At 37.2% G+C, this 22,090-nt stretch overlaps 1 protein-coding gene across 1 annotated transcript in view; it reads right to left on the reverse strand.

The window, feature by feature from the left end:
• The window catches only part of COL3A1 (collagen type III alpha 1 chain), a 52,543-nt gene that overhangs the window by 9,896 nt on the left and 20,557 nt on the right, over window positions 1-22,090 (reverse strand). Inside the window, exons 4-38 of the mRNA XM_086751177.1 lie at window positions 21,440-21,556; window positions 19,288-19,359; window positions 15,725-15,790; window positions 15,063-15,116; window positions 14,784-14,837; window positions 13,976-14,029; window positions 13,765-13,818; window positions 13,265-13,318; window positions 12,803-12,847; window positions 12,545-12,598; window positions 11,550-11,594; window positions 11,085-11,138; window positions 10,504-10,602; window positions 10,337-10,381; window positions 10,116-10,214; window positions 9,319-9,372; window positions 9,084-9,191; window positions 7,976-8,029; window positions 7,753-7,851; window positions 6,548-6,601; window positions 6,085-6,183; window positions 5,883-5,936; window positions 5,711-5,764; window positions 5,099-5,152; window positions 4,653-4,706; window positions 4,399-4,443; window positions 4,209-4,307; window positions 4,002-4,109; window positions 3,412-3,465; window positions 2,348-2,401; window positions 2,190-2,243; window positions 1,538-1,591; window positions 1,095-1,202; window positions 868-921; window positions 329-382 (exon numbers count right to left, since the gene is read on the reverse strand). Coding sequence (XP_086607303.1) covers window positions 329-382; window positions 868-921; window positions 1,095-1,202; window positions 1,538-1,591; window positions 2,190-2,243; window positions 2,348-2,401; window positions 3,412-3,465; window positions 4,002-4,109; window positions 4,209-4,307; window positions 4,399-4,443; window positions 4,653-4,706; window positions 5,099-5,152; window positions 5,711-5,764; window positions 5,883-5,936; window positions 6,085-6,183; window positions 6,548-6,601; window positions 7,753-7,851; window positions 7,976-8,029; window positions 9,084-9,191; window positions 9,319-9,372; window positions 10,116-10,214; window positions 10,337-10,381; window positions 10,504-10,602; window positions 11,085-11,138; window positions 11,550-11,594; window positions 12,545-12,598; window positions 12,803-12,847; window positions 13,265-13,318; window positions 13,765-13,818; window positions 13,976-14,029; window positions 14,784-14,837; window positions 15,063-15,116; window positions 15,725-15,790; window positions 19,288-19,359; window positions 21,440-21,556 — 2,334 coding nt within the window. The remainder of the gene's footprint in view (window positions 1-328; window positions 383-867; window positions 922-1,094; window positions 1,203-1,537; window positions 1,592-2,189; window positions 2,244-2,347; window positions 2,402-3,411; window positions 3,466-4,001; window positions 4,110-4,208; window positions 4,308-4,398; window positions 4,444-4,652; window positions 4,707-5,098; window positions 5,153-5,710; window positions 5,765-5,882; window positions 5,937-6,084; window positions 6,184-6,547; window positions 6,602-7,752; window positions 7,852-7,975; window positions 8,030-9,083; window positions 9,192-9,318; window positions 9,373-10,115; window positions 10,215-10,336; window positions 10,382-10,503; window positions 10,603-11,084; window positions 11,139-11,549; window positions 11,595-12,544; window positions 12,599-12,802; window positions 12,848-13,264; window positions 13,319-13,764; window positions 13,819-13,975; window positions 14,030-14,783; window positions 14,838-15,062; window positions 15,117-15,724; window positions 15,791-19,287; window positions 19,360-21,439; window positions 21,557-22,090) is intronic.

Below are 22,090 nucleotides of genomic sequence, written 5' to 3' on the forward strand. Positions count from 1 at the left end.
GATGGGCTTTAGAAAGCAAACCATAATAGACGAAGGAGTATCAAGACAGTAAGTGAATGGATTGCTATTTATATGAAATAAGAGGTAAGTAAACTCTTGTGCAGAAGTTTTTCCCTAAGTCCAAACATCATATTCAGGATGCTTTTGTTTACATTACATTCATGTCAAGTTATATAGAGCTTAATATAGTTCAAATATAGTTGAATATAGTTAATATAGTATATTAATAGCTTAATATAGTTCAAATATATCCACTATACAGCTTAACAGAGTTCAAATATATATCCACAAGGTAAGAATAAAAGAAAAGGGGGATAAGACAACTTACATTGTTTCCAGGGGGACCAGGTAGACCACGAGCACCAGGGAAACCAGCAGCACCCTGTAAGAGATCAATACTTTTAGTTGTCATTTTCTGAAGCTTGGAAAACATAAGCGAATTGATTTTTATACAACAGCTGCCTTTGAATTATATTTAGCTTTTTTTGCTTAACCTGAATTAAATGTCCCGGAACCGAGGAAAGAAGACATTCTTATTTTTTTAAGGGAAGGTCCCATATATTCCTCAAAGGTGAACTAATGAGCTCTGAGAAACTTGGCAAAGGTGTGATGTAAATCTAGTAACTGTTGAGATAAGCCATTTTATAGCTTTGGGTCATTGTACCAAAAGCTATTTTGGCACCTTATTTATATTAGCATCAATGTAATCCAGATCACTAAACACCTCCACTTTAATAACTCCTTCTGGAACACTTTAATTATTCTTGAACTGCACATATTAAAGTCACCGAAGGTCTTGTTTTTAATTTACATAAATTACTCCATTACAACAAATGTTATCAGTGACTAAGTCAAAGTGATACTCACAGGGCCTCCAGGAGATCCACGTTCTCCTTTTGTTCCTTGGGGACCAGGTGGACCCTACATGGAAGAAAACAGATAAAGTGAATGATTCGATAAATAGATTAAAATTATAGGAAGTGTCATTAAATTTCAGGCAGTTTAAATGCTTGCACTGTGGCCCAGCCACTTTGAGGCTGAGACAGAACTGAAGAAACCTCTCTTTGTAGCAATAAGGAACAGCAAAAACTTACTGGTGCACCAGGACCACCCTGTGGACCTGCAGCTCCAGGGGGTCCAGCCTCTCCTCTTAGACCAGGTGGGCCTCTTTCTCCTTTCCCACCAGGTTCCCCATTTTGACCCTGTAGAAAAAAATATATTGTTGTATTATGACTCAAAAAATGCAGATGATATCACTGTGGCAAGAAACCTTATCCAGATAGTCTTCTGAAGGGACTTTAAATATTAAATTAAATGTGAATGCAGTTGAACTTGGTCTACCAGTACAGGAAGGGAAGAATAAAGAAATATTGCTGTATGTGTGACTGAGTACAGAAAGAATAGCAAATGAATCAAATGTATGTAGTAGGTATGTATATTAAAAGGAGACAGAGCAAGCCTTTCTGAGATGCGAATGAACTTAGAGAAACTAAAAATTAATAATCACATTCAATTGTTTTTAAGCACTTATACTTACTGGAGCTCCAGGGAAGCCAGCAGGTCCAGGAAGACCTTGTTCTCCTCGTTCACCCTGTAGAACACATGGCAGCAATGGAAGATGTTAGAAAGATAGGCTTCACTTTACAAGTTAGAGAACACTCCCATGAATACCACTAAAGTTTATTGGTCTTATCAGCCTTTGGAGGAACTAACCCCAAACCAAGAGTTGCTCCCAAGCTCTAAAAACAACTGTTCAGGAATACTCTGATAATTACCTAAAGTGTGACAAACTGATCTCAGTTACACCTGTACAAAACCTGAGCACAATCCATGGTGTTCCCAGATCCTACTGAGATCCAAAAGTGCTATTTTATCAATCAAAAATATAAATGTAAGAATAAGAGTATTTTTAGAAGTTTTTTAACTGTAAGACAAGGTGGAAACACTCTACTTACACTCTTGCCCTGACCTGTCACCACAGCCCTCTAACCCCTCTACAGTGTTAAAATTACTGATTTTCTGAAGTCCCTAGCACCTGTAAACCCCGAGTCAACAGGAGCTGAATGTGCTTAGTTTATTTTGAACTCAAGTCACATGTGTTCCTGATGGGGTAGGTGCAATACTGATGTCTATACTAGGCTAGAGGAGCCATGGTAAAGTTATACTGGATGAAAAGTACAGCCACTTACAGGACCACCACGGGAACCCATTGGACCTGGGGCACCTGCTGGACCGGTCTCTCCCTGCAAGGAACAAGAATGTTCACTAGGTGTTTTTCTTCCTCCCATGAGACAGCCACCAGTGTGACTGTCTATGGTATCCAACATCATTATGGAAGATGCTTTACCTTGTCTCCAGGTGGGCCGGCAGGACCAGGAGGACCGATGGGACCTACGTTACCCTAAAAAAAAGAAAAAAAGAAAACAATATATTTTGTTTCAAAATAAGACAATGTCAATTCCTGTTTGATAAATAGCATTTATATTTCAGCGTAAGCAGGTTGCTAAAGATATTTAAATGGAAGTCAGTCTACAATGCCACTGTGTTGTTGTACACTATGTTTTGGAGAGACACTCTGAGATCATACCATTTTGCAATGTAGGAGATCTCCAATAGATTTATCCTCTTTTTTTTTTCCCCCCACCATCTAAACCTAATCCAAAATCACCTGAATTTAATAGGTCTCTTTCAATGGTAGACAATAAAAGCTATCCATTGCCCCAACTTTTCATATTGATAATTGGTCCATATTTCTTCAGTATATGTTCAACATCTCTTGACTACCTTCTTTTTCTTAGCTTGATTTTTTTCTTTCTTGAGAATTTAATGCATACCTGATGGTTTGAAATACATTTTTTTTTATTTCCTCCAACTCATGCAAGCTGTTTTTTTATTTGTTATCTTTCATTATTTTGACGTATCTATACTTGCATGTACTCATTAGATACATGTATACATTTCAAGTGCTTATACTATATAGATGTGTATATATATATCATATATAGTAACCCGTAGAAGTATTCCGTATGAGAATACTTACTATCATGATGTCTTTTTGTGCCTCATTAGAACCAGCATTTTCCTCCTCAGCCAGCTAGATTTAGGAAGCCAGTAACGTTTTCTCTACTTCTGTGTCAGTGTTTTCTCTCCAAAACATCATCCCAATTCATTTTACTTGTAATTAATTGTGCTTAATTCTATTATATCTACCCAAGCAGCTATAATCACAAAAGCTAGTATTAAGTCTACTTTGGTTTATGAAACCAGATTTGCACTGCTGGAATGAAATACAATGGGATGACTATTTTACCTCTCCTAGGCAGTATTTACTTACTGTAAGTTTGCTCACACTCTAAATGTAGACTATGCAAAGCTAATTGATAAACTGTCAGATGTTTAAAGACTACTCACTCTCTCTCCTCTTGCACCAGGAAGGCCATCAGCACCTTTGCCACCAGGTTCTCCCTAGCAAGCATAAGACATAAAAAGCATAAATGAAAAGCAGGCATAAGGAGGAAAAAAAAATAATAAAAACATTACTGAGGAGAGGATCTCATACTGAGCTTATCTCAATAACCAAATTTCCTTATTGTCATCATACAAATCTAAAATTGCAGATGATGATGTTCAGCATCAGTTACTGAATACTTTGATGGAAAAAAAACCCAGATCGATTCAAAGTAGCATCTATGCCAAACTGTTTGCCCATGGTATGAACTATTCTTATTGTTTGTAGTTTCATTAGAACTGTTTTGATGTACCCCTCCCCCAAGAGACCTAACATAGCAAAATATCTAGCATGTATTAAACCTGGTGAAAAATCCTATTTTTTTTAACATACAGGACCCATATCACACTGCTAAATTAACAATACTGTTGCACAGTCAGCACCTCTGAAACCAGGCTAAAAGTGAAGACGTGAACAAACCCAGTGCCTCATGGGAAGCTAACACCGAGTTAGAATAAAATTGGCAAAGCATGGGTATGTATGGGTGTATTACCTTATCCCCTTTTGGTCCAGGACTTCCAGAAGCTCCTCTTTCTCCTGGCATTCCCTGTAAGCCAGGCAGCCCCGTGCCTCCAGGGGGACCAGGGGGTCCAGCAGGACCCTAAAGAGTATAAAAAAATAATTGGAAAAGGTTAAAAAAGAGAGAACATGAACCTAAATGATGCACGTAATAGCAGAAGGCAAGCAAGTCTGTGGGTACCTTGGCACCTTCTGAGCCAGCAGGACCTGGCCCACCTCTTGTTCCAGGAGGTCCTGGAGGACCCTGTGCACCACGTTCACCTGGGATACCATTTTCACCCTGTGGCAAAGAAATGTGTTATTCTTTGTTATCAGGCTCATAGTTCATCAATTCTTCAACGTAATTATAGAACCATTGCTGTATGATTTACCTTAGGGCCTGGGAATCCGGGTCCTCCAATTTCACCTTTTGGCCCCTGTTTATGAGAAAATAAACACAAGTTATCCCTGTACTTTACTTAGTAAATCTGCCTTGTGGTTGGTACTGTTTCTCTTGCCTATTATCCCTTAAAGCAGACTGCTCTGCTCTGTAGAGTGCTGATGGCTGTCTGAATTTGGAAATGTAATCTAGGAAGAGCTTTTCATGTATTTTTCATTGTATTTTAAAAAAGGAACTACTACTTACTGGTTCTCCAGGCTTTCCATTCTCTCCAGCTGGTCCTGGTCCACCAGGCAATCCCTATGTGAAGGAACAGTATTATCATCTCTGTTACATAGATAAATGATGCACTTTCCTAGCTAGCAGATTTTTTTTTAACACAAAGATGTTTACTCAACTCATTCCAATCCTTTACAAAGTAGGAGGTGCTAATTTGATAGCTAGAGGTTTTTCATAATATAATGTACTGAGCTAGCCATCTGGTTTGCAATTATGAAATACTAAGCAATAACTTTTGTCAAGTGGTTGATCTGTCTTACCTCAAAATATGATGACATGCACCCTAATGAAAATGTTTAGATGCCTCCTTTTTTTTTTTTTTTTTTGGATGGAGGGGAGGGGGAGGTGGAGTAGAGTGGGGTGTTAGTCCATTAAAAAGAATCAGAAACCAATAAACAATAAACACAGGGCACCTGGAGGCCGGGTGGACCTGATGGTCCTGGTTCTCCTCTCTCCCCAGAAGCACCCTAGAATCGAACAAAAGAGGGAAGAAAGAAAAAAAAAAAAAAAAAGTTGTCTGAGAACATTTCAACATATAAACACCTCCACACTACCTCTAATCTATGCCCCTCCTTATCATGATCTGATTATGACATTGCACAATCCCAAAGACTAATGTAACTTGGTGTTCTGGCATTTGCTCTTTTCATTCCAACCATTAGATGTAACTCAGCAGACACATTTATACTTGATACTATTCTGAAATGATAGCTCTGATAAAGGCTAAAGGGAGCAAAAATATGCTTTAGTTTGAAAAGGTGGTAGAGCCCCAAGAGCTCTAAACTGACTTTTCATTTCAACTTATACCAGCTATATCCAACTCAGCTTTCTCCTAACAAAATTTAGAGTATTAGTTTTTTTTTAAAAAAAATAACAGCAAAGAAGAGCTCTTTCATTTGTCTTATAAGATTTCTTTATATCATTAAAATATTTTCCTTCCCCTAAATTCACAGTGTCTACCTGTAGATGTCAGATCACCTTGTCAACAACTAATAATTGCCAAGTAGTGAGACTACCACACTTACAGTAGGTCCAGGAGGACCTGGGAGGCCAACATCACCATTCTTCCCAGCAGGACCCTATCCAAAAACAAAATCAGGCTATGGTTACGGATATAATTTTTATGAGTCACAAAATTATTATTAATTAATATTATGTCATTATTAAATAACTGAACAAAATGTTAATGAAACTTACAGGTGTTCCAGGTGGTCCACCAGGGCCTCTTTCTCCATTCTTACCTGGTGCACCCTTCAAAAGAGAAAGATCACATTTAGAATGCCTGTTCTGGTCAGCGTATGATATCTTAAAGCTGCAGTACCAGATAGCCCCACTACAGAGCATCTTAACAGTCAACTGATCAGGCATAACACAGGAGAAGTGAAAGAATCCCACTCACCTCATTGCCCTTAGGACCAGGGAAACCCATGACACCTGGTTGACCACGTGGGCCTGGGGGGCCAGGTGGACCAGAGCGGCCAGATTCACCCTGACTGCCCTGGGATAAGCAAAAGAGAAAGGAAGACATGGCATCTGTTAGGCGAAATAAATGAATATCCATCACTCATGAAATAGTGAGTTGAGGATGAGATCAGGCTAGCAACATTGTCATTCAAAACTTGTTATGTGTTTTGAATTTCAACTGAGCTTCTGTATATTCTATATATTAAATAGTATTAAATGACAAGATTCATAGAATGTTGCTACAATGAGACAAGATATAAAGTGCTCTGGTAATTGAAGCAAACAACAAAAAAGAGACAATTAATCTGACTGTGACAACAACCTGTTATAAAGATCCTGTGGGATGAAGGTAAGGTCAGTAGGAGGACTCATATGAAATATTTGCCCAATGTACGTACCGGAGGGCCAGGTTTCCCATCACTTCCAGGGCTTCCAGGAATTCCAGGCAAACCCTGCAATTGAAGAAAAAAAAGTGTTATTCTACAGTTTTAAAAGCGTAGTATTAAGTTACAATACATAAGTATAAATACGTAAAAATACATTTTAAACTACTTGCTTGATTTTAACCGCTTGAATAAAGATTAAAACTCCTCCCATTTATTCCATCTCATTGAGGGGAAAAATTGGAGAAAGCTAACAAGTTCTTTTGTTAGGAGTTTATCTCTTTCTCTGTGAGGCATTGTATATAACCAAGGCATTGGACATTAATCAATATGCACAAAAATTGTATTCTTTTGTTATTTGGGAAGTAAATAATTTCAGATGGTAAAAATCAAGGAATGAAACAATTCTGGCTACGTGCCTCTACTTGAAAGCAGCACAATTTATAACATATTTTAGATAACTTGTTTTATATTTTTAAATATTATTTTAGTTATAGTCATTTTCATTTCCCGTAAAATCTTATTTAGCTCCCAGAAGCCTGCAATCATGATGACCTTTGAATTTTGATGTATTTGTGATCAGCAGTTGCTAATTCTTAGTATAAATCACAGAATGTTGTCACATTCTGTACGTATTACACAATAGGTTATCTCTGAAAATTTTCTTGATATGTACTATGAAAATCTGACCAAGAGCTTAATTGCTTTAATTACAAATAAGCAATAAATATAAGTTAAATACTTAAGTATATTGAAATCTTTAAATAATGTATAGTTTAATTATTTAAATGTTAAATTTAATCCTATTGAAATAATAATTTAAATACAAATATATTTAAATACAGTAATCAAAATACCTATTAAATATAATAAAAATAATTAATTCTATAATAAATTATAAAATTTACTAAAATGTAAACAGAAAACACAAAATCATGCAAGGATAAGTTACATTAAAGCCATATCTCATGATAGTGCATTGTATACTCTGATAACCATCGAGCATGTTCTACTTCATGCAAGTGTCCTCGTTCACTTGTGACAGATGTTCTGTGAATGTCCCATGTCTCTGCATGGTTACCTATTGCACTATCAATTTTTGTACTCTACTTAAAAGAATTAATAGAAAAAGATTCTAACTGGACTCCTCTGTTGTATTAGCTCAGATGAGGCATCTCTAATAGAGTTTATCTCATTTTATTGGAGACGTCCTGTCTTACTCTCATTCCAGGAAGACCTGGGCCTCCATCTTGTCCACGCTCTCCTGCAGGTCCACTGGGTCCAGGAGGACCTGGGCTACCACGTTCACCTGCAGGACCCTGAAAAAGAGATGTTGAAATTCACAGCAAGGAAATCAGCACCATATTGAATCTGAAATTGTCTGTTCAAATTCACATGGATTCTCCAGAAGTTTGGGGGATTTTTTTAGAGGAAGACTTATACCTTTTCACCTGGAAGTCCATTGGTACCCGGTAAGCCACGGAAACCAGGGGAGCCCTGCCAAATAAAAGAACAAAATATCGATCATAGGCAATATGACTATGACTACCCTTAGGCCCCCCCTCACTAACAAAACCACGACAACTTACATAAATATGTTTTCTAAATTAGTATCAAAAATAACATTCAGTCTTGAGCAATTATTTTCTACAAATACTGAAAAGAGTATTCTATTGTAGTGTTTTAATATTTATATTTACCTCTATCTTCATTGCTTAAAGTAAATTTGAATTATTTGAATTTGCAAACCCATTTATATCTTTAACATGATTGATTTTTTCACTGTGCATCTTTGATTTCCTCCTAGCTTCAGCAAATAAAAAAATCAATTATTAAATTAGAAGATATAATTAGATCAGCGCAATTTCCTTTGGTTCAGATGGGAACAGAAATCTAAAATTTCTAACTGTGTTGCTATTATTTTGTTGAATAAATACATTCAGAAATTCAGAAATTTCTTTGTGAGAATGCTCTTTGGAAAGTTATCGAATCTACTAGTTAAAAAACCTCTTGGCAATAAAGATATTAAAAGATAGAAGGCATTCTGACAATATCATTATTGACATTATTGACATTTAAGATCCGTTGACAATAAAGACATTGACATAAAGAGATAGCCTGGATGTAGAAGAACTTTCTTTAATTTCACTTTCCAGAGCTGAAGTTTTGTGATTGTTCATTTGTGTTAACTGAGAAGTAATTTTGAAATTTGCATATTTTTCCCCCCCCTGTGTAGTTCTCACAGTTCATGGTTGCTTTTCGGGAGAAATCTTTTGATACAACTTCCAGGTATATAAGATCACTGCTTCTTCAATATCAAAAAAGAAATAAATTAATTTATTTCAGACTGAGATAGATCCAAGCACTACAATTCAGATGAGGAACTAGATAAGAATTCTCCCTAGTTTCGTAACCCAGTTTCACATCTGGGATTTGCTGATAACATATATGAGGCCAAATTTCTCCTCAAAGTATTTTAAACACCAGATTTTGCTGTCTCTGTATTAACTCAGAATGTACTTCATGTGCGTGGTCATCTACAGCAGCTTACCCTTTCTCCAGGTGTACCAGGTACGCCATTCTGGCCGGGTTCACCATTTGCACCTCTTTTGCCTTCCTCACCAGGTGGTCCAGGAGCACCTGGGGTGCCGTTTTCACCCTGGAAATGACAAAAATAAAAGCCCACCAGTGAAGTTATAAGTCCCACCCCCGAGTTTTGTATAGGGAATCATTCAGGGTTCAGACTTCCTTGGAGAAGTCTCTGAATGCATTTTAAAATCACTTACGCGCTCGCCTTTTGGGCCTGGATCTCCTTTTGCACCATTCTTACCAGGTTCTCCCTAAACAGGAGAAAATCCCATTAAAATTATGGATTGCAACAGAGTATTATCTTTGAGGTACTAGATGTACTACAATACTGAGAAGTTGACATGATATCTTTCAAATTATTGACTAATTTTTATTATTTTACATTTTGTAAAGGAGTTAGCGTGCATTAGTTGAACCTGGATGTGGAATGCATGGGGCTTCTTAAAAATCCACTAAAGGGAAGAAGTGATACAATCTTAAACACTACTGAGTAAAATTTTGTATCTGTTTCTAAGCTATTTGAGACATCATTGAGGCTTTTGCTTGAAGTCCCTGAGTATTTTCTCTGCCAAAGAATTACACGTAGTGTCAGGCTGTCAGTAAAGAGCCTGCTGGGGTAAATGGTGGTATAACAGTAGGTACAACTCACTACCTGTAGTGAACTGTGGGCTCAGCCCGTGAGAATTTATTGTCTAGCATAGCTATTTTAATCAAGTTTTTTTTTTGTTGTGTGTTTCAGAATTGATAGATAATTTGGAAAGCAAATAAATATTATCATATTTATATATATTTTTATATATTACAATATATACATGTGTAAAAGATAAACTTATTATATATTTATTTTTTAAATTGCCTATTGTTATTATAAAATAATTTATTAGACTTTCTCAAATGCATAGGACAAATTCAATGTTGTTTTTTTTAATGGTACGAGAACTACTTCCACCATATTTTTTTTGCACAACCAATGTGATGAATATTAGTAACTCACCGGAGTGCCTTTTGCTCCAGGGTTTCCACTTGTACCTGGAGGACCAGGAAGACCACGGCCTCCTGGGAGACCAGGAGCACCAGGAATACCAGAAGGTCCCTGTAAAGAGTGAATAGCAGACGGAGATGAAGACAGCACAGCATTGCTGGAGTCTGCCCAGTCCGAACAGTAACCTTCACCAACACAGTGCAGCACAAGACAGTGATATGAAAAGTACCCACCATTTCACCCTTGTTGCCAGGGCTTCCAGCTCTTCCAGGAGGGCCCTGAAAAAATAAATGTATAAATAACCGATGCTGCTAACCTAAGACTAAATGGAAGGACAGATAAGGCTTTGTGAAAAGCAGGTGGGACAACACTTCTCAGTCCCCACATAGTATTTACATACCTGAGGCCCAGGTGGCCCAGCCTGACCCTGAGGACCAGGCTCTCCTCTCTCTCCAGGACTACCACTAGAACCAGCAGGACCAGGAGGACCACTTTCACCCTACGAAAAAACAGTAAAAGGAGAAAATGAATAGATTTTCTTCTTGTTCCCAGGGCAATCAGTATTAGCTTAATGGCTTCTTCCTCTGCTGTGGCATCTTTGCATGATTTGGGAAGAAGGTTACCACCGTCATCACCAGAGTGCGAGAGCCACATCGTCGACCCTGGTGCGGAGGCACAAGCACTCCAGCCAGCACATGGTGCACAGCATAGTTGTGGGAAGTTCAGTTGAGCCCCTCCCATAACGCGACATAAAGCATCAGGTCTACCACCTAATGGCGTTCTGGGGTGGGTATTCGTGAAGGTGATGAGGATAGGGTTTGTCTCATACTGCATATGAAAACACATCAGTTTTAGGCTTGCAAAAAGCATAATAGCAGCCAGAAACAGGAGGACTCATAAAATAAAAAAGTGTAGTGACATAAGCTGGCTGACTAGAGAAAAGACCAAATCTTATATTAGTATGCATCTTTAGCTGAATACCTTAAAACCTGGAGAGCCTGGAAATCCTGCAGTTCCAGGGGGGCCTGGGGGACCCTTAAAAGTGAAAGAAATACTATTAATGCAAAAGGTAAAAGCCATATGGAATTAATTTTAAGTAAAAAAAAAAAAAAATCTCATTACGAGATTTTTCTCTGAGTAAGGAAACACCTGGCAAAATAGCAAATATAAATCATGGTCTAGAAAATGAAGTTTGGCTGGTCTTAAAATATCACAACTACATCTTTTAGTTACCCTGACTTGTACATGTTCAGTTAAATTTCTGTGTTGTCAATGTAAAAAACATGAAAGTTATCAGTAAAGAGATTCAGTTATATGAAATGTTCAAAATTTGTTCTAATTATGAAAAGGTGTAGGAGGAAAAAAAGCCAATATAACTTCAGAACATCAGCTAGAACTAACTAGACTTGATCAATACTTAAATAAAACATCTTTAAGTCATCTTACAGGGGGACCAGCTGCTCCTGGAGATCCATCTTTGCCATGGGCACCCTACAGAAAGAAGAGAGGTGTTGAGTACAGAGCACTACCCCAGGCACAGAACTCACATGCTTTAATGCCCATGACTTGCAGATTGTCTTTTTGTGTCTATCCACTCCCACTCAGTTGACCAAGACCCAACTGTAAAATTCTAGAATAACAATTAACTAAATACTTCGTGAAGGAATATCCAACACTTCACGTGACTTGCACTGTCATGATGAGAGAGCAAAACACAAAAATCTAGTCTTATTACATTTCTTAAGGAAATAAAAGTTACAAAGCATCACCTGTGTGGACGGTACTTAGGTTAAATAAGATTGCAGTAGACGTATATTTCAAAGTAACAGTTACTTTCACTCTAAAAACCTAACAAACAGTGATATGATTTAAATCTTGTTGCCTGTCTTCTAGACATGTTCGACCAGGCCCGCTGCTCAGGTCATATAGTGTTTGTACGAACAAGTTGCTGGTTATTATACTCTAGCTATGTGCTGTTGATTGTGTTGGATACTGTGAACCACTACTTCCTTCAGAGCAAAGAACATACTCCCTAAACCCAGCCAAAGAGTAATTTTATCTTTTTTCTTGCAAGTTACTTATGAGATTGCAATTTTTCTTCTCTCTGCCTTCTGCTGCCCTTTGCTTCCACCCCTCCTTCCTATTCCTCTTGGCTGAATCTGAGCTTATGCGGAAACACTGAATTCTCCTTCAATGTGTAATCTATTCATTTTAAAAAGGGAAATAAAGAATAAGATAGTGAACACATTGTGAGTTAGAAATGTTACATCTTGAACTGGGGACTGAAAAGTTTTCCTGTATGATTTTACAGATCCTATATAGTTTTCTAATCCTTTATATTACACCTATTTGAAGATAAACCTATTAAGTAGCGAATTCTCAACACATTGAAACAAAATATGTGCTGCTTCTGGATAAGAACAACAGCTGCCATTACTTACAGGGCCACCAGGATTCCCAGGTCTTCCTCTTTCACCAGCTGGACCTCTTGGTCCCTAGAAAGCATAAGAGAATGGGTCTGTTAAATGGCTTCCCAAATAATAATGCTGGGCAAAGAGACATTGCTCTTATTTGCCTCTCTCAGTACTATTCAATGCATGTGGTGGGGTAGTTTAAGTTGAAAGAAAGATGAGTAACTCAGTTAACCAGGAAGTGCCATTGGCACTTCCACTTAAATACTACCGGATACATATATTTACCGGTTGTCCCGGTGATCCATTTGCTCCAGGAAGACCAGTTTCACCCTGTTGTGGAAAGAAAACACCAATGACAGAATGAACTTTGGTGAGAACAGTTTTTGGTTTAATCAAGGGGAAGAGACATAGAAGTCTAAACAAGTACCAGAACAAAATATTTAAACAGAAAAAAAAGAAATCAAGAAGCTTTCATCCTTTAATAATATGCATTAAAATCAGATGATCCAGGTATATCCTTTCATTTTGAAATCTCTTTTTTATTACAGCTGGAAAATTGGGACATGGTGTGGTTCAGGAAGTTTAACTCCTTTGAAATGATTCTCCTTCTTTTCATTGAGATATTCAATGAGTTTCTTTAATGTTTAATGGATTTTCATAATTGCAAAATATGCAAAGCATAGCTATGTAACAAATGACAGAGGGTACTACTCTACCTGTTACAAAGATGACACTACAGTTTTTTACCTTTGGACCAGGAGCACCGCTTTCACCTCTGGCACCATCTTTTCCATCAAAACCCTGTGGGAAAGGAAAATCATATCTGTGAATAATATTCCTCTTGCATTCTAGAAGACTTGGTTCCTCTTGGCAAAACATTAAGCTTCAAGACGAACTTGTATAAAGGGGCATATTTTTAATAACAAATGCTATCTGCTATTGGAATACTTTTTAAAAGAAAATTCTGAATCCTCCATCTCTCCATGGCCACTAGTTGAGAATGGATGCTTTCCTGGAAAGTACACTTCAGCCCAGCATTTGGGATGGAGCTCTACAATTGAGGCAACTAGGTAAAATTTAATAGGCTTTGTTACAGAATATCAGATTACATTGTCCAGAAATTGACCTTTAATTCTATGATTCAGTCTCTTTATCTGGGAATTGATGACTGAATGAGCATAACAGTGCAACACCATAATTCAAGTAGAGTAGCAGACTCAGCTATACTCAGTATACTCAATACTTACTCGTTGACCTTTCATCCCAGGCATCCCAGGCATTCCAGGGTGTCCCTTGTGACCCTAAACACACAAATACAGAAAGATTAATAAAACCCATACTTACTGTATGAAAGGCACAAGCTAAAGTTCATGGTATGTCATGTTCACTTGACTAACTTAAAATGGGAAAATAAAACTTTTGATTAGAAGACCATTGTTACTGGGGGCTTTTCTGTACCGGTAATCCAGGGATTCCACGGTCTCCATTTCTGCCTGGTCTTCCTGGTTCTCCCTGTTGAAAGAAAGTAAATGTTTTTGACTGCTTTGCTATTGCTTCAGTTACTGGAAAAGAACCAGTCCTCGTAGATCAAGGTGAGTCAGAATAAGGTGAAATTTCTACCAGAAACAGTGGGGAAAATTATAGCAGGGTGATGGTTCACTATATGACTGCCTTCTGAAAAACAGTTGCCAGAATTTATAAAACTAATTTTTCACAAGATTTTGGTTAACATTTAATTTATTTCAAGCCAGCTTTTAGGAAGACGTGGTTACAGAAAACTTATTTTTCATGGTGAAACACTCAAAATAGACAAAAACTTTAGCTCTTTGTCTCAGCTTGTACTATTCCTATTCAGGCCTCCCAGCTGTGACACAAAAGATGGTTTTAACAGCCTTAACTCTTGAAGCAAGGTTTGAAGGGAGCAGACAACTAACACTACCATTTGCTTTTCATTATAACTGCTAACTTACTTTGAATCAGATCAAAATAGCATAGGTTATGGATAAATGCTTAGGTTGTCTTTTTTTTAAAAAAAAAAAAATGTGTCAATCAAATTGCCTGCTAAAATTGAAACTTATTTTGAATTGACATTTATACCAAATGTAAGCCAAATCTTGTTTCTTAGAGTCATGTTGTTAAACTGAGGAACAGGGAGATGTTAAAAATTCTTATATGCAATGGTATCAATATGCTCTGCTGTCTTCCTGTTTAATGAACTTCCTTTCTTCCCATTTATGAATCACTCAGTGAATAATAGCAAACTTACATCTTTTCCTGGTGGACCAACTGGGCCTATCATTCCAACAGGGCCTGGAGGTCCCTGTAGAAAAATAATTAATATTAACTAAAATAATGAAAATATTAAGTCTTTTTTCAAATTAAAAATGCATTACGTGTCATAAAATACTTGTACATTTGACAGATGTGATTGATAGTAAACAGACCGAATGCACTGTAAAATTTCAGTCCACTCCAGGGATGACACAGATTTATGCTTACAAGGTCTTGACTTTAACATATATAGTGATAGGTAATGTATACGTACAGGAGGGCCAGGTTGTCCTGGTTCTCCAGGGGAACCTTGGTATCCAGCAGAGCCCTATAATGCAGCAAAAAACCCAGTTAGGATGTGAACAATTACATGCATCATTCCATGGTGCTACTATATTTTATATTAATCTTGTAATCATAAGGAAAATGATAGTCAGAACTGTCACCAGATGACCAAAGCTGAAATTAGCAGAACCAACCAGAATATGCCTCCATGAAAACAGAATTAAAACTACTCCTTTAAAAGGAGATGTACACCAAAAACATCAGACACTTTGTATCTTCACTGAATGTCTATGAGTATTCCCACTTTCCCTTACCTCTCGTTAAATTTTGGTATGCATAAACATTTGGGAACATTAACAGAGGATGACAGGCAGTGGCATGTCTTAACTTAGCTGACATCCCACAGAACTGCAGAAATCTCAAGGGAACACGCGGACTTACGCAAGCACAGTATACAGCACTCAGCCATTGTCTCTTGGTGGTGCATAGACTCTATAACCCGATTAGTAGAACATGACATTCATCCATAAAATTCTTTAGCATAGTATCTAGATTTATTAGTTGAGAATGTACCTGATATTTATAACAGAGAAAAGGAGAAGCTCATATAGAAGAATATGAGATGACTATGAAAAGATGGATTTTACTTACAGGGGGACCTGCATGACCAGGTGGGCCAGGGGGGCCACTGGGACCAGGGGGTCCTGGAAAGCCACTCTATAGTGTAGATTAAAAAAATAGTCATTATATTAATGTAATATAGCTATAAAGCTTAATATATTTGCAGTAGTCACCAATAACTGTGAAATAAATTTTTACGTATTAATACAGAGAAAAATCCATGGTGACACGCACTTGGTGCAGTAAAAAAAAAAGCAGCAGTACACATACACGTTGCTAAATACATCATCTAGTACCTACGGTCCCTTCAGAAAAGGGATCACTGGTTTCTCTTTGCAGCCTTAGCTAACATATACCACAAAATATTTTCAAAGCTGTATTCTTTCTTCCTTTGAGTTACTATTCCCTTTCTCTAGATCCCCAGAAGGATGCTCACAGCTCAGCTTTTCAACTGCCTAAACTGGAAGAACAGGTAACTGGAACTCTTAGTTTGCTAAAAAGAGTAAATAAGCTTCAGCTTCTCTGCCATGTAACAGCTTTATTAGTGTAACCCTGTATCTTCAATGGTGGAGCTGAAGTGAAGCACACTTGCTAGTCTATTGATGCCAGATTTTGCTTTCTAAAACTAATTTTAAAATTTCTCACCTGCATTCAGGAGCTATATTACATATGCATACATAACCCATTAGAAGAACTTTGTATGATAAACTCTGTTTATGATCCTAGATTTCTTAGGACTTACAGGTATACTGAATTAGGGCCATATTTTTGTTATTGTCTGTAAGGCAAGCATTTTCACCAGTGAAATCTTTTCTGAACTTTAACAGTACTAAGTCACAAGAAATAAACGATAGCTAGACTAACCGAAGGACTCAGAGGATGAAACCTCAATATCCATATGGTTTAACTCAAATCTGTAATATTGCTCCTTATTTTATTACTAAGAAAATTCTCAATGTGGGAGAAGTGCTAATATTTCTACTTCCTGTAGCAATGACCACAAAAGCATTTGAAATCGCAAGAGAGAAAGCCTTTGAAAATCAGCACAGTGGTTTACTGCAGTTATATGTTTGGTTTTTTTTAAAAAAAGCTTTTGTTAAATTAAACTCTTCATGGGTTTGATAAAGCCAAACCAATTGAAGTATATGAATTACATGAAAAATATCGCATACTGCAGTACTGTCAGTATATTCCACAGCTGAATTTTGCACATAACGTGTTTCATGGGATACTGTCACATTGCGTCAGAATAGGTCGTGTGTTACAGATGTTACATGAACCTAATTTTCATAATACGGGATTAATAGTAGTGCTATACTATACCAGGGTGTACTACTATACTACAAATACAGTATGTTAATGTTAGTTCACAGATTGTCTTTTGTATAAAAATGAGAATCATAGTAATATTTGCTATTTTCTAGGACATGAAGTACAGCAAGTGGCAGAGCAGCGAGTGCCTGGCTAAATCAGGTTGCCTTCAGTGTGTGAATACAACGAGCAGTTCCCTGCTGTTACCGGTTAGAACTCATTTGGTATAAAATAACGCTGGATTCAACATGAATTGGAGCCACCACCTTGTCAATTGCAATCAATTGATTAGACACACAGCTATAAACAAACAAGACATTATTTTTTTCAAGGTGCACACTGAGGAGATAAACTGATTAGGTACGGCACTTGCTTGCTGCCAGCATCTCCAGACTGTGAACAAATAAGCAGATTTTAGTTAGAGTATGTGCACTGGTGGAAAGAGACAATGACAATATGTGGAGGTTATACAAGCAAGTGACGAGAAACTGAGACAAAAATTGGTCTACAAGCAGTGGAAAGCCACTGGGAAGACAGTAAGAGAGAGATGTGTGACTGAGGAAATACCAGGCATGGTAATCACCTCTGGACAGCATGCTGTAACTGGAATTTTTTTATTGTATTACTCTTCCAAATTATTTCAGTTTGGATATTTCTTTAAATTGAAAGTTTAAGTTGAAAACCGATAAATTAAATTTATAAATTAATAAATAAATATGTCATGTTAGTCATAAACATTACTTAGTTCTAGTGAGTTTAGTCACCTCTGCCTGTAAATGCATTGTTAAGTGGCTTTGCAGTCATACATTGCATGATGCAATATAAAAGAACTTATGACCTGAAAGTATAAAGACAATTCTGGCTGAAGACATTCTAGGGCACTCAAGGAAATTATTATTTTTTTAACCCAAATACAGGGATCAGAGAACAAGAAATCACTAAGCACCTTGGGGAAAAATACCAAAATATTGAGGAATAATCATGCTTGTTAGCTGAAATGTATCTTGGTTATCTGCCTGGTTTAGAACATCTCATGTTAAGACATCAAGTAACAAAATGTAGATGATATGATAAGCTGTGGGCATCAACTGTGAGGAGCTGAAAACAAATAAATGAACAAACAAATACAAAAATTGATTGTTAAAGAAGACCAATGCACAGATGATCACATTAGCAAATGAACAAGGTAGAAATAAAGAGACAAAAATAAAGGTAAGAAAATAATGAACTAAATTTCAGGAAAAAAAGCTGTCATGATTAGTAAAATTTGTTTCACAAGATGATCTGATGGAACCCTGAGAAATAACACATTTCCTTGTAACTGCCTTGATACATTACAACATGCGATACTCAAACCTTGTTATTATGCAGCATTGGATTGAAAATAACAATTATGCTTAATGAAGCAGCAGCCAATTTCAAATAGCAATTCACCACATCCTCTATATAGTGGACTGCCTGGATCAAGAACACTCCATGTCATCAGTGCTGAATACATCTAAATCCCAGTGCCTAAAAGGAAAATCGTGAGGTGCAACTTTTAAATTTATTTTATATGGGAAGCATAGCTCATGCATTAACTCTTTGAGGAAATCCATGCTTTATCTCACTAAAAAAAAACTGTGAAAATCTTGGGCCAGGCCTAGCAGGTAGATACAGCATCCTTAGTACACAGTCTGAATAGCTGCAGGTAAAAAAAACAATTATAACTGTAAAAAGAAAAAGTGAAAAGCTTTTGGCTGATTCTAGGATGAAAAGTATATATTATAAGAGAGGTTTACTCAGTTGTTATCAGGCAAATTTAAGTGTGGAAAAGTAAACAAGTATGGAGTATCATACTAAGCAAAGACAGAATGTTGCTGAATGGATAAAAGAAGACTAGGGACAGTGGAAGAGGTAAAGAAATGGTGCAAGGGAGCGAAGCAATTAGTAGAAGAATACCAAAGCAGATAAATGAAGGTATGTAAGCGAGAAAGGGATAATTGTTTAGGCAGCATTAGAAAGCAAACCGGAGAGAAACTACAAAAAAGAGGTAAGAAAAGAAAGAAAGAGAGAGAAAAGGTAAAAAAACTCAGAAAATCTATAGTTACTTTCTAGAATGACATTATCAACCAAACTGCTGCCTTAAATCGCATTCCACTTGAAGTCAACAATTAAACTAAAACTTATCTTGTTATATTAAAATCAGGATATATACACATCCAAGGTATAATCTACAAGTAGAAAATTTGGTCTTTAAAAAAAAAAAAAAAAAGGAAAGAAAAAAGGCTATATCATCTTACAATGGGCTGTGGGTAACCGATACCAGCTGAACCAGCCTTCACATCATAGGAGTCATACTGTGGAGAAAAACTCTGTAAAAGAAATAGAGAAAAACAGAAAGAAAAAAAAAAAAAAAAGGTGATTGCTACAAATCAAATAAGTCTTTTACACTGGTATAGCTGCATCTCAAATATTAAAAATCTTTAAATATCCTGTAACTAATTTAAAATCTTTAAATCATCTGTAAGAGAAGCCCAGCCATTTTGTGGTCACGGTAATGTTAGCTGCCTATGCTGCGTGCATCCAGTTTTCATCTTGACAGCTGGCCTCAGCTGAACCAAAAAATTACCACTCTCCCTCCTCTTATTCTTGTTTGACTCCTTTTAAGCTTTCCCCCAGTTTTCTTTGTCTGTTTCTTTTTTGTTGGACTTATTTGTCACTCGAGGAAGTTGATGAAATATTTTCTGTTGCACTAAAAAATGCAGAAGTTTATTATTTTCATTTCTTTTACCTGTGACTAATGAATGCCTAATTTCAGAATATTTCATAGCAAAAAAAAAATCTCATACATCTCTATAAGTCTGTACTTCCCTGAACTATAAGTAATATTTTTACCTCATGTGTGGGAACTTACACATCTCAGTAAACCAAGTTTTACACTTTTTTCTTAATGTCATTTTCTATCTTTCCCTCTTTCCCTTACTGTTCACTATGTCACTCCAAAAAATTAAAATACAATCATCACTTTCGAGCCCAAGCAGCCAAGCCTCGATGCTTTTGACAATATATCTTGAAACAAATGAAATCTCAGTCCAAGGTATGGAGTGAAAACATGCCCTGCGGGACTTTCTGAGAGCAGACAGCATCTTTGACACGCTCATTTACATAAAAATGCTCTTTTAAAAAAAGAAACCTACAACTTCTACAGTAGGTTTTCAAGGAATTCTCATGCAAGCCTATTAATTGGCATATGTTGATTTTGTTTTTCAGATGTTAGCAAACTTAGTTCAATAATATGGTATTAATGCAGTTTATCCGTTAATGGCGCATAGATGGTTGAACAGGAAAGGTTGAACACACGCAACTCTGCTCTGCCTGATAACCCAAACCACTGTGGACCCAGCTCTTCGCTGATCAAGTACAAGACTCCTGTGCTACTGATATCAACCCCTCTCATCAGGATTCAACAGCATATCTTTGATATAGCATTGGAGAGGGTGACTATCAGCCTACCATCCTCCCCCTCAGTCTGTATCTGCCACCACAAACCCAGCAGCTCACTTGATCTATTACTGTGATGTCCACTGAGACCAGTTAACCAGTCCATGGCTACCTCTCCCAGAAGCTCAGTCCTTCAAATGCAATCCCTTTCAGAATTAAATAAATAAATAAATAAATAAAGCCAAGACATCTTTCCCCAGTTTTTGGCTTACCTAGGAGTGGGAAGCTTACACAGAAGCTGTAAGCAGTGGCCTATGTTCTAAGTGGCAATTGTTTCAAAATACGATTTTTAAGAGTTTTGTTCTAAAGCAATCCTACCTTGTAAATCCAGGCTTGCTCAGTTGCATGGGACACAATGTCATCTCTTAACAAAGCACTAGCTGTGGCTCAGTTCCCTTAACAAATCCAACTGCACAGAAACTTTAGTCAAAACTAGTTCTCTTGCTGAGTCTGCCCAACACTTCGGAAGAGGATTCAAGATTCAGTGGGTCAGAAATGAAGAGGGAGCATGAGAAGTAGTACTTACTTGGCACTTCCCTGCAAGTGGAGAGTCTATGTTTTTCTTTATTAAACATACATTGGATAAAACATTGGAAGGTAAGAGTTCCCTAACCATTAATCTTGAGGGGCCATACTTCCTCCTAAATGCTTCCTTTCTGTCAGATTATTTCTGAGTTACACAAGTCCTTTGACGGATCTCACTTCAAAAGTTTTTTAAAAAAAATAGGATAAGGCAGACATTTAATTGCACTCTAGCCAAGTTTTGTGAACAAAACCCCAAAACAACAACAAAACACACCTATCACTCGGCTAGGTTTTTCAAAGGCAAAAACGAGAGGCAGATACCAGTGAAAGAAAAGTATGTGTGGAGGTGCAAGGGACAGATGCCTACAGCATTGCTTTGTATACTTCTGAGCAACAAGGTAGAAGTTGAACGTAATGATGACTTACGCCTCCATTTATACTGGGACACGACTGACAGATCCCGGGAGGGCCAGGAGCTCCAGGACTCCCTGGCGGTCCTGGAGGGCCAGGGGAACCATTTCTGCCTGGGATCCCAGGAGAACCCTGCGAAGATACAAACAAAGCAGATACAGACATTGGCACTTGCCTCCAACTGAAAGGGCATCACAGGACAAATCCTTCCATTCATAACGAAGTTTGTGCAATTGTGGTGGGAAAATTTGTCTATTAAATATAACTAAGACCACAACACTTGGGAAAGACATAGACAGTAGACAAAATTCACACAGGGAAACACTTCTTAGTTGCTGGAGCCTTATTGCAGCTGATACATGGCCACACTACAAATATTAAACAGGTCAATTCCTGAATCTAAAATTCATATTGCTAGTGGAGGCCACTAGCCTGTTGTTTTGTTTTTGTTTTTTTTTTTTTTTCCCCTACTGGGAAGAAATATAACAAAAATAACAAATGTAATACAATTTGCACTCTCTCTGTTTTTCCAGTTTAAATTTTTGAGTTTTGTTGAAGCTAAAAGGCTACTGCAGAATAACTATATGACACAGTCCCACAGACAGTGCAGATATCAATTAATGCTGCATATCTCAGCAGCTGGAATAGGATATATAGCAGTGTAGG

The sequence above is a fragment of the Chlamydotis macqueenii genome, chromosome 6, assembly GCF_036417535.1.
Source record: "Chlamydotis macqueenii isolate bChlMac1 chromosome 6, bChlMac1.mat, whole genome shotgun sequence".
NCBI lineage: Eukaryota > Metazoa > Chordata > Aves > Otidiformes > Otididae > Chlamydotis > Chlamydotis macqueenii.